The 12,697-nt window shown below is 39.2% G+C and overlaps 3 protein-coding genes across 3 annotated transcripts; all 3 read right to left on the bottom strand.

The window, feature by feature from the left end:
• Window positions 1–6,415: 6,415 nt before the first annotated feature.
• Window positions 6,416–7,068, bottom strand: Bfra_007868 (uncharacterized protein; the record flags this gene model as incomplete). The annotated part of the gene is made up of 3 exons (XM_037338237.1): window positions 6,416–6,672; window positions 6,773–6,911; window positions 6,997–7,068. 3 exons carry the CDS (start codon window positions 7,066–7,068, stop codon window positions 6,416–6,418), a joined length of 468 nt encoding a protein of 155 aa, XP_037190300.1.
• Window positions 7,069–8,527: 1,459 nt separating this feature from the next.
• Window positions 8,528–9,917, bottom strand: Bfra_007867 (putative beta-ketoacyl synthase protein; the record flags this gene model as incomplete). The annotated part of the gene is made up of 3 exons (XM_037338236.1): window positions 8,528–8,689; window positions 8,738–9,460; window positions 9,510–9,917. 3 exons carry the CDS (start codon window positions 9,915–9,917, stop codon window positions 8,528–8,530), a joined length of 1,293 nt encoding a protein of 430 aa, XP_037190299.1.
• A 1,687-nt stretch (window positions 9,918–11,604) lies between these two features.
• Window positions 11,605–12,177, bottom strand: Bfra_007866 (uncharacterized protein; the record flags this gene model as incomplete). The annotated part of the gene is made up of 1 exon (XM_037338235.1): window positions 11,605–12,177. One exon carries the CDS (start codon window positions 12,175–12,177, stop codon window positions 11,605–11,607), a length of 573 nt encoding a protein of 190 aa, XP_037190298.1.
• Between the last annotated feature and the right edge of the window lie 520 nt (window positions 12,178–12,697).

Below are 12,697 nucleotides of genomic sequence, written 5' to 3'. Positions count from 1 at the left end.
TTATTCTGAATATTGAAATTATACTTTGGTTAGTTACTCAATTGCTCAATTGCTTATTTGCTCATTTGTTTGTATTCCTAAACAAAAGAGAAGATTGAATATTTAAAGAATGGAAATGTTATTGTGTATGTGGTTATGGTGTTGTATTGTTGTATTGTTGATTTATTTGATTTGGCCTGGATTGGATTGGACTGGATTGGATTGGATTGGATTGGGTTGGATTAATGGAATAGAATAAGAACTTGATATATATCTGTATATACGTACATGTGAGGTGGGATATGCGAGATACATATGCAAAACGGGATGTGCGAGGTGGGATGTAATATGTATATATATAAATAGATATGAAAACTCACAGTCTACAGAATCCGAAAGATGGAAATTTACTATGTTACGTTATATTATGTTATATTATATTATATCACTTTATTTATTTATTTATTTACAATCCACTATCTACTATCTCTTATATCACTTCCCTCTCTTCTCTTCTTCAACTTCTCCACAAAGTTCTGATTGCTGGTTTCTTTGGAGATTAATTATTTGATTGTCTAATCATTTGACTATCTAGATGCCTTGGGATGGGTCTGAGTGGAATGTATGGGGAATATATGTGGACTTTAATATGATTTCTGATTTGTATTCTCTCTATTCTTATCTGATCTTTCTCGGTCCTTATTCTTGGTAGTTGGAATGTACGGTGTAATTTACGGTGGAATGTATGGTATAATGATAAGTGCTGGCTGATTTTACTTGTTTGAAATGAGGGATTTAGGGTGGGAATTTGTATTTTGTTTGTTTGGGATGAGTGAGGGGGATGTAGTGAGTGGTGAGTGGTGAATAGTGATTGGTGAGTAATAAATGGTGAGTGGTGAGTATGGAGGATTGTGGAGGGGAGATATTGGAAGGGAAGGAAGAGGGGAAGGATAGAAAGAACGATATTCAGGGAATTTCTGGTTGGTGCAGGTGATGTTTTGTGTTTTGTGTTTTATTGGTGGGAGGGAGGTAAGTAGTTTGGAATAAGAGATGAGGAGATGATAATTGGGGGTGAAATATGAGTTGAGTTGAGATGAGTAGGCTTATTGGTGTAATTGGGTAGGTAGGTAGGTAGGTAGTTGGATGTTAGGAATATGGAATAGGGAGGAAAGAGGGAATCTATAAATGAGAGTCTAGAGTTTGAAGAGGAAGACAATGAGGGATGCATGAATGAATAGATAGATACATAGATAGATAGATGAATAGATGAATAAATGGATGAATAGATGGATAAATAGATGAATGACTTATAAGATGAGAAATAATTGTAAGAGGACTGGATGGTGTGGTTTTGTTTATGTATTTCTTAGGTGTTGGTTTGATGGGTGTGTGGTATGCTTTTTGGTCGCATAGATAGGGAGATAGATAGATGGGTTGGGTTTGTAAGATCTACTGTAGAGCTTGCTTGTATAGTGGAATCGTATTGGGGAGGAGAGTGCTTGGAGTGAGTCTGTGAACGAGGATTTACGTGCGGGGATCCTTGTACGATGTGATATTTCTAGATGATCACTTCGGGGCCATGGTTGAAAAGGAATCGAAGGAAGGGAGAGTTGGTAAGTACGTGCAATTGTAACAATGGGCAAGACCATAGTCATGCATTTAGGGTAAGGGGGTTAAGGACTTGTAGAGTATAGTATAGGAGGGATTTGAACTTCATTTTGATACGCGAGTTTGGCGAGTGCTTTGTGGGATTGGGACAGGGTGGCGCATTGGGAGATGATCTTAAAGATTTGTAATGGGGATGTGGGATAGAGATTTGTAATTGAAATGTGTAATAAAAATGTTTGCGATGGGGGTAGGGGACGTAATTGAGGTAACAGGTTTGGTAGGGGGTTTAGGTAGGTGCTAGGGAGATGAAAAAAAGGAAAAACGAAACGACAGGAAGATTTATGGTCCTGGACTCGGCAATTGTGCCAAGCCGAAGGGTAGATACAGATTATTATCTGAGTAGATGAGTATTTCCAATGATTGCTTCCGAGACACGTAGATGAAGACAGAGAAGATTGAGAATAGCGTGGGGTAGAAGCACCGGATCTCCTATCCGACCCTTACTTCGTATCCAAATGATATTCGCAAGAAAAGTTAATTCTACCCCTGACTCTTTCCTTTTTTCCCCCTCATCCCTCAACCTTATTTTTTTGAACTGCCCAGGTGTCTTTATTTTTTTGTTCTCTAGGTCGATCGGATTGATAATCGATAGGCAATGGTAGATCTAATTGGATCTAGATCAGAAAATTTGACATCCCATTCACTTAACATGACAGACATAGGCAAGACAAATGAATCTACTAATAGATCGGCATATCGACAACAGCACAGGAGAAGAAACCACCTAGGAGATTTTTCCCCATACCTCCTGATCAGATTCATGAGTCAGAACTTAGGTAAAATACTCGGTTAACTCAAAATGATATTTGCTAGCTTGTGGAAGCGTACTTCGTACTATTGAATCGTTTGTAAGAGAAATCAATTATGGCCTTGTAAGAGAATTTGAAATTACAGATTCGCGGAAGAGATTCTATTGGAACAGTATTCAGGATTGTTCGGATGAAGCTTGGAGATCGAAGAGTCTGGGATGTGTGATGAGCTGGGTTGGGCTAGGTCTGAAGAGTCAGTGGGGTAGTTAGTGGATGGGTGGTGATAGATTGGAACTTACCTAGTTTGGTGGTGAAAGTAGTGGATGGATGATTGGGTACCAATTAGTAATTGATAGGAATCTCAGTATAGGTAGGAGATGGAAGATATGCGATAATCGTATTCGGGAGTGATCTAGGCATTTTTGAAATCTGAAACTCAGTAACTGGAAGATCATAGATGATTCTGGGGTGGTCGATTGATAGAGTTCTACGAGAGTGAGAGGTTTTCTTATTGTGATCTGAATGCTTTGTAAGATCCTTCCCGTTACGTTATTATTAGGTGACAGATATACGGTGGTTTCTTCTAAGGTTTATGACTAGGGGTCACTTAGGGACTGGGGGGAATTGACGAGTTTAGACGATAGTCGCTTGTTATCTTACTTTCGACGTACAACCATTTCGCTATCGTAACTTGTAAAGAGAAAATAAATTCTATGAATCCCAGCTAGATAACTGTCTGGATCAGCTATCGAGACAAAATGAGCAACTTAATACTAGCGGGATGGTGCCAGTACTTCCGAGATTGTGTTTCGCAATGGGAATCCCAGATGTGCAACGGAAGAGCATGATGAGGAGTGTGACCGGCTCGGCATCGAAGAAAGACGAAATTAGAGGTTGAGAACAGATATGTCGGTTGATCAATTCAAGCTAATGGGGAGACCTGGGGAGTGTCCCAAGGATAGCCTTGCGTGGAAAAATCGTGAATGCGAATCTAAAATGCGGGGAAAATTGAACGTAGGGAATTATCAGAAATTTAGTGATGAAGGAAAGCTCTAGGATTATGATAAATCATTCTTGGCTGTTACAAATCCATGTATCTTCCATCTGAACAGGTATACGGATAAAGTATGTGATTGAAATTCTTACGAAACTCGCCTAGTACATCCAGCCGAGTTCCGAATCTGGAGCTCCATCACTCGGCTATGGAGCCGAATCGCTACGATTATAGAAAATTAGATAGTCATATCTGTCTTGATCGACTGATTTCCAATCAATCGAGGTGTAGCATGTTCAACTATCGATTTTGAATCAACTGGTTCATCCAGCCGAGTTCCGCATTTGGTATTCAACGAGTCGGCTAACGAACCGAATCGTTACTATTTAGAAATCAGAGATCATATCTGTTCTGATGGTGTGATTTCGAATCATTCTAGCTCTAGTATGTTCTATTGATTCCGAGTCAACTCGAACGCTCAGATTAATAATTGGGTCTCTGGTTCAAAGAATTCTATTCTGTCAATTTGTGACACTCTCAATTCAGTTAGCAACGATATTTCCAGATCACCACACTAATTCTCAAAGTCCTTAAATACCTCGTTTTTCCCACATCTTCTAAACTTCATCTCAACATCTATTCAATTATCTTTTATCATTTATACAATTATCTCTTCAACCATCTCTTCAACCATCTCCTCAACCATCTCTTCAACCATCTCTTCAATCATCTAATTCAGCCATTTAATTTAACCATCTCTTCAACCATCTCTTCAATCATCTAATTCAGCCATCTCATTTAACCATCTCTTCAATCATCTAATTCAGCCATCTAATTCAATTATCTCTTCAATCATCTAATTCAACTATCTCTTCAATTATCTAATTCAATTATCTCTTCAATCATCTAATTCAATTATCTCTTCAATCATCTAATTCAACCATCTCTTCAACCATCTCTTCTCATTTTTTCAATCATGTTTCCAATCATTTATTCAACCATCTATTCAGTCATCTATATTACTATTTATCTCACTTTTTATCCCTTCTGATTTATCTCTTCCCATTTACCTTGCCACTTATCTCGCCATTTATCATCATTTATCCCTTACCATTTATCTTACAATTTATCACAATTTATCTCCTGTCATTTACCCCTGCACCATTTACCTTGCCATTTATCTCAATATTTATCTCATCTATCTTACCATTTATCTTCACCATTTATCTCCTGCCATTTATCTCCTGCCATTTATCTCCTGCCATTTATCTCCTGCCATTTACCTCTTACCATTTACCTCTTCCAATTTCTCCTCGCCATTTACCTTGCCATCCACCTTGCCATTTATCTTTACCATTTATCCTCGCTATTTATCTCCACCATTTAACTTTCCCATTTGTCACCATCTATTACCATTTATCTCTTGTCATTTATTTCTTCACTATTTATCACCATTTATCTTCACCATTTATCACCATTTATCTTTTTCGCTTACCATTTATCTTCACCATTTATCTTCACCATTTATCACCATTTATCTTTTTCGCTTACCATTTTTTGCTTATTATCTATCTCACCATTTAACCCCTATCATTTATCGCCATTTATCTTACCATCTATTTGCCATTTGTTTTACCATTTATCTTACCATTTATCCTATCATCTAATCCATCATCTGTCTTTCACTATTTACTTTATCATCTATTCCACCATCTATCTTTCATCATTTACTCTATCATCTATCCCACCATCTATCTTTCACCATTTACTCTATCATCTATCCCACCATTTATCTCCTACCATTTATCTCCTACCATTTATCTCACCATCTACCTCTCATTTATCTTTTGCCATATATCTTAACATCTTTCTCTTACCATTTATCCTACCATCTATTCACTATCTATCTCACCATCCATCACCATCTATCCTTTCATTTATCACCATCTATTTGCCATTCATATCATCTATCCTACCATTTATCTTACCATCTATTTCACCATCTACTTCACCATCCATTTCACCATCTCTTTCACTATATATTTACCATTTATACCATCTATCTTACCATTAATTTCATCATCTATCCCTATCATTTATCTCACCATTTATCTCACCGCCTATTTACCATTTATTCAATCATTTATCCTACCATTTATCACCATCTATTTGCCATCTATCTCACCATCTATTTGCCATCTCTCTCACCATCTCTCTCACCATCTCTCTCACCATCTCTCTCACCATCTCTCTCACCCATCTCCAGCCATTTATCCACGGACACCTCCCCAGTCGAGATCCTCCTACACAACTGGAGAAATAGGGAGAAGCGACAAGCGTCTTAAAGCCCTACGAACGGACACCTCTCCCAGTAGAGATCCTCTTGTACAACTAGAGAAACGGGGAGAAGCGGCAAGTGCCTTAAAGCCCCTCAACAATTTTGTTGTTTTTGTTTTTTTCTTCCTCATTTGAAGACAGTTAGATATCGAGCTTGAACTCTGCGGAAAGAACAGGAATGAGATGGTGTATAATAAACTTAGCATAACAGAATTGTCATGAGATATTTGGAAATGCACTTGATTTTCACTTTGCTACATGGTGATCATGTTGATATGAGAAAAAACAAATGACGTTTCAATTGATTATGAAATTCGACGCTGCTTGGCTTTAAGTTCAAGTGGCTTGACTGTTAAACCTCGCTCATAGAGATTTGTTGATGGATATCCATAGATATTGGAAAATGCTCAAATAGAATGAAGTATGTGAAATAAAAAGGTCAAGAATGAGACTCTCCAAACGAGAATTCACGACGGTATCTTTCATACAGTGAAGGCCTCAATCTTTCACATTCATCAATCAATCTCAAATAAAGCACCACCTATTTCAATTCTCGTGTATCAAATAGCAATATATTCTCCCTCCATACACTCCCTCGTCACACAGTGATATCCAAAGTCCCGCTGCAGATTTCATCAACCTGAAGGAGACCCTGCATGTTGAACACCAATAGCGGATGTAATATCACCTAGTATGATCCCCAAAGACCAAGCACAGAGTTCGATGAATCTGGATCATCTCGTTTATCAAGGGTAAGCGAGGGACTGAAATTTTCAGCTCGACTATGGCCTGCAGATTCTCTCTTCATGATCTCTTCGGCCTTTGGCGATTGGAAATCTTCCCTGCGTGCTCCTATAAGAACTCCTCCTATGAGAGTCGGCGTATCTCTTTTGTTTGATCCGGGAATCATGGTAATGGTCGTCATGGTCATTATTGTGGGTTTCTCTGTCTCCGTAAATGGTAGTAGGGGGGCTCGGATTATCTATCCGATTATTCCGCTTTCGATCTCTTTTGGTGGCACCGGACAATAACTCGGATCTCTTACGGATGGGTGATAGTTTACCCACAGCTACACCCAGCAGATCAGCGACAGCTGAAATGGTATCGACGGGAGCGCCAGATACAATCGCAGGTGTGCCGTCGCGATTAAGGATCGCATTTGTACTATTATTTGCGGTTGGCTTCTATCATATAGAGACTGTTAACATGTACTTCCACTTCTGTACTCGGAACCCAGTCAACGAATGAAAGAAAACAAAGGTAATCTACCAAAATAGGATGACATCCTGCTGCTTCCAAAATCGCCAGTCCTAGAAAAATTGTAATGGCATTTGGGCGCATATTGAGAATTGTGAGTGGTCAAATTATTTGGTCAAAAATCTTTGGCGAATGCAGTTGATGGTGCGAATATGTAACATTAACAACAAATCCATTTCACAGATGGCAATCCCCAAAGTGACATTTCGAATCGGAATGATCAACTGATTGGGAGTCCGATATCACATTGTATTCACTCTGCATCATTACGCAAGAAACGAATGGTCAATAAACTCTGACGTTCTTTGTCCTGTCTCGTAAATCAATTCCTTCCTTCCTTAAGTGAAGAAGGCGTAGCTGAGCCTCGGTACTCTGGGACTAGGAAAGGTTTCAACAGAGTAGTTGCAGCCTATGCTGGCTCTCGAGAGATAATCATAATAACATAATAAGTTCAGCCGACTTCACTCTTTTATTAGAAGGGTATAGAATAGTAAAAGGCGTCACGAAATTGATTATGGGATGAATTCATGTCCCGAAAATGAAGGACAGTGTTTAAAAGTTTACGTACGATATGCTTGACTGTGAAAGCGAAGTGAGGGTCAATAAATGAACACTGAACTATCTTTGTAATTGATGAGGAGAATACTGAATACCTAACTTGAACGCACATCTTACAATAACAAGTGAAGCAAGCCATAACATTGATTTGGAAAACATTGGCACGTCTGATAACGATAAAAAAGTGTCGATCCTCAATACATTTCTTAGTTTTACTTCATTTCTTGATACGGGCGGTCTAACATCATTGTGCAATAGACAATAAATAGTATTACACGTGCCCCCCATCCGACTCCTACGAGTGCTACATATCATCTTTGTGATGCAACGAATTCATGGGCGAAACAAATTTACTTTAACCAAAGACTTATCAACCGTATACAACATCCTGAATTCCCATGAATCTCAAGAAGGCAAGTGAATCATCACAGCCAACAAGGAAAGAAAGACATGCAAGAAGCCGAAGATGTATCTCTATTAGAAAGTTCGGTTCAAATAAACGATCACTATTTTATTGAGTATGAAACTTCACACATCCGATGTAAATATTGACTGACAATTTTATAGACTTGCAGTGGTGCATTCCTTACATTTTTTGGTTGGTATCCTTACTTTATGACCAGAGTCCACATTGATACTATACCGGGAAATTATGCCGATTACGACATGCATAGTGAATTACTAGAACAACAAGGTTGTCCATTGGTATTTTCAAGGCTAACAGCGATGTATCACGTTGTCCACCTATATCAACCCAGATAACTGCATTGACCAGATTCGATAATGCATACAATGTTTAAGCCATTTGACTTGGGTTCCATTAATACCATATGGTGAGGATCCTGACATGACATGGATCGGAACACCTCAATTTCATACCTATCGAAATGGAGAATGAGCCCGTAGCTGGAATGTACAGAGAGGTGAGACATTTGGGTACATATTGGGAGGTTGGGCTCGAATGAAGTCGATTACGTTCGACATCTCAGCTATACTTTGAGAAAGCGAGTGAGGCATTCGTACCACCAAAGCCAAAGCTATTAGATACTGAAACTTTGACTTCTTTTTCTTGTGCTGAAAAGGGGACATAATTACAATTCATGTTTTCATCTGGATTATGTAGGTTGAGTGTGGGTGGAAGTATGTTCTAGGAAACAGTCAGTAATTAGAAATCGCATATGATATCATGTTGTACCTCTTTCACAGCCAAGATTGAAAAAATGGCTTCCACGGCACCAGCAGCACCTAGCAAATGCCCAATAGCACCCTTGGTACTACTGACTGAAATCTGACTCGCGGTATCAAGCCCTTCCTCCCCAAGCATCAATCTTGTAATTGCAGCATTTTCGGCTGCATCACCTAGAGGTGTACTTGTAGCATGGGCATTAATATAATCGACTTCTCGAGGTGAGATCCCAGCATTCTTAAGAGCTCTTTTCATCGCTAAGAATGCACCAGCTCCATCTTCTTTCGGAGCAGTAATATGATGTGCATCACCACTACAACCATATCCACGTATTTCGGCATATATTTCAGCTCCGCGGGCTTTAGCATGTTCCAATTCCTCTAGAACAACAACTCCAGCACCTTCTGCAATAACAAAACCACATCTATCTCGATCGAAAGGACGGGAGGATGATTCTGGATTGTCATTATATTTTCGAGCGAGTGAACGAGCTTTAGCAAAGCCGGCAAAAGCTAATGGATGTATGCAAGACTCAGAACCACCGGCGATCATCACATCTGCATCTCCAAAAGCGATAAATCGGGATGCATCGCCAATTGCATGTGCGCCAGTTGTGCAAGCGGTTGTAACTGCATGATTCGGGCCTTCAAATCCATATTTCATTGATATATGACCTGCCGCGAGATTTATGAGGAGTTTTGGTACGAAGAAAGGGGACACTGATTTGTAGCCCTATAAAAATCTCAATTAATATTTTCATCACAAAAAGAAGATGTATTACCATTCTAGAATAATTGTTGCTAGCAGTATAAAGCTCATCCAATCCCCCAATACCACTACCAAGGCAAACACCGGTAGATTCTTTATCCTCTTGTTTTTGTGGTTTCCATCCTGCATCCTGAAGTGCCATTTCCGTAGCTGCTATCGCATATTGTGTAAATTTGGCCATTCGTGAATCTTCTCCTTTCTCTAACCAATCTGAAGCTCGCCATGAATCTTTCGCATCATTACCAGATGGCACAAGACCAGCTATTGTGCTAGGAAGACTTTCTCGCTGTGAGGTTTCGAAATAATTCGTGGGTAGCGAAACAATACCACAATTTCCTGCGAGAAGACGGCTCCATGTAGGTCGAATCCCTACACCTAATGGTGTTATGGCTCCAAGGCCTGTTACCACAACGCGTCGCATGATTGAAGCATTATGATGATATCGCGGGGATTGATTAAATTGAATGAAAGCCGACGCGGCCGCGTTGATTAGTAAGCAACTAATATTCAAACAACGTCTCCCCCCAATCACCTCTCTATTGAAGACTCAACTCCTTATGTCAAGTATCCACGTCGTGTCCTCGTTGCCAAACACTTTATATTAAATCACTAAACAGTATAATGATGCTTCAATTACTTATACTTCATCTAATCTACATGTCATTCGAGAATTTCAGAATCCCTACATAACAATGATTTGGAACGACCTCTCAAGAGATTTTCCGTTGCTATACCATGTTTACTGATTTGTTATGGTAAATCCTTATCGCCTAGTTGCCAGTCGATTTCTTGCTCCCAAGGCTTACTGCCGTTGCCTTAATACTCATAACTTTAGCCAGCCGTGTTTTCACAAACCAGGTATCAAATCTCATTCTTACGCATTTGTAGCTTCAATGTATCACATCCCATACTGAATATCTATTTGCAATTGATTGGGAAATACTTAAATTGATGGATTCGTTCGAACTTCTGTTATTTTCATCCTTGCTACTCTGGTGTGAGATCATCTTCTAAGTGGGAGAAGATAAAATGAGAATCATGAGCACAACGAAGTGTCACAAGTGCTTAAATGTCATTTCTTCCGAGAAAGGAAAGGCCAGATTTATAAATTGCGAGTGTGCTCATTCTAGCTATGACTCCTCCTTGGAAATTCCTCAGTTGCTTAATTCCAATCGTTGATTCACCGAATTGTTCGATATTGAGGCGCCAGTGGTGTTCTTCACGGTAGGGACTGCTTTGTGTAGTTGTTTGGTGATTCTCCGATCACACACTCCTCCAGATAGGCGGAGTAAAATCGATGAAGATTATACGCGATGGTAATTTGGATTGTAAATGGAACGTGATTCTTATGATTTGTCTCAAGAAGCAAAAGTGTATGGAGAAGCACCACAATCTTATCATAACGATATCTGTTCCCCTCTATTTGAACTACGTATAGAATTAAGCTTGTTACAACCAATAATCACGAAAGAAATATACCTGATAAAGATACTAGACCTGTCACGGCCTAGATTTCCTACTCAAGAAGTCTAATAATATGAACTAAGCAGCTTACGATGACCAATCGAAATACATTACTTCCCCGAAAGGATCACATAGAAAAATCACATAATCATTTTTAGAGTTTGTCATGAAAGTGAGGTTATTTACATGTCATTCACATACACATATATTGTCAGATCACGATTAATTAAGCATATCACCATCGCAGACAGCAGTGTTGGCAATTTTTTGTTATTTTGGTTCATACGAGCGCCATTCGGCCAAGCGAGTAGGGAAACCCCATCTTGATGGGGAAACCTAAACGACTCGTCTATATGAAGAAAGTCAAAAACATGCAAGGATACAAGTGCGAACAAATTCGAGATCTATGAAGATACAAGAATGATTAAAAATCAATGAATAAAAGTGAAATACACAGAATTGAATACAAAGAAAATATCAAAAAAGTAATCAAAAAAGTAATCAAAAAAGTAATCAAAAAAGTAATCAAAAAAGTAATCAAAAAAGTAATCAAAAAAGTAATCAAAAAAGAAAAGCAAAAGTCAGAAAATCAAAAGTCAGGAAATCAGAAAAGTCAAAACAAACCAAACTAATCAAGAACACGATTATTCAAATTGTTCATATTCAGCTTCTTCGTCGATGTTTGGTAAACCGAGAATCCTCAAATGTTGTTGAAATTGTTGATAGAGAGCTTCTTCTTCGGGCGACAAGAGCATATACCATTCTTGTTGAAGATAATGATGGTCAGCTTCGTCATGGGGGTGGTCGTGGGTTGGTTGTCGCGCAGCTTCATTCTCTAATTCTTCGTTATGTTGACGGAGAGCTTCTCTATACCATCGCTCGTCGGCTAGTTCGCGAGCTGTGAGTTGTCGAGTTACTCTGGGTTGTTGAGCAACTCTAGATTGTTGAGTAACTATGGGTTGTTGAGCAACTCTGGGTTGTTGAGTAACTCTGGGTCGTTGGGCGGCCGGGTTCCTTCTCTGTCGACGATGTTGCTGTTGATGGGAAGTTTGATAGTAATACTCGTCGGTTGGTCGCGGAGCTGTGGGTTGTTGTCTAGGTGCCCTTGGTGATGGTGGAGGGGGTGCAAGGGCGAGGAAACGAAGGTGAACGTCAATTAGGTCTAAGACTCTCGCTTCGAGAGCGGTGAGTGGGGTGTTGTTAGAGTTAGAAGACATTGTGATGTTTGTCGTTGTGTTGTTATGTTGTTGTGTTTTTGGATGTTGTTGTGTTTTTGTGTGTTGTTGGTAACAGGTTATTGGTTGTACGAAATGGAAGTCTGAATGTGTCTGCAGGAACGGAAAGGGATTTCCACAGAGGGATTTCGAGCCTTTTATATGATTTACAACGAGCTAATTGATTAGCTTCTCAATCTTGGACGTGAAAAATCTTCTCCTCAGATGATCAAGATATTTACTAGTAGCTTGAAAATTCCGCTGGTGCCCTACTGTAGATAGGAGATCAGCATGTACTAGAGTCACTTTTCGAAAAATTCTAATTTCTTGACAATTCATCCCCTCACTTCCAAAATTTCTTCCAAACTGCAATTTTTACAAATCTAGTCTTGGGATTCCGAAGTAACCATTGTGGTCTTGATCTTACCAGTTAATTATTCCAAATTAATTTGATTGTGAAAACTATCTCAACGCTTGGGAAAGACTGAAATTTTTTTCTTGATCATTTGCATTCTCATGGCAG

The sequence above is a fragment of the Botrytis fragariae genome, assembly GCF_013461495.1.
Source record: "Botrytis fragariae strain BVB16 chromosome Unknown tig00000112, whole genome shotgun sequence".
Taxonomy (NCBI): Eukaryota; Fungi; Ascomycota; class Leotiomycetes; order Helotiales; family Sclerotiniaceae; genus Botrytis; species Botrytis fragariae.
This window is presented reverse-complemented; position numbering and strand designations above follow the sequence as displayed.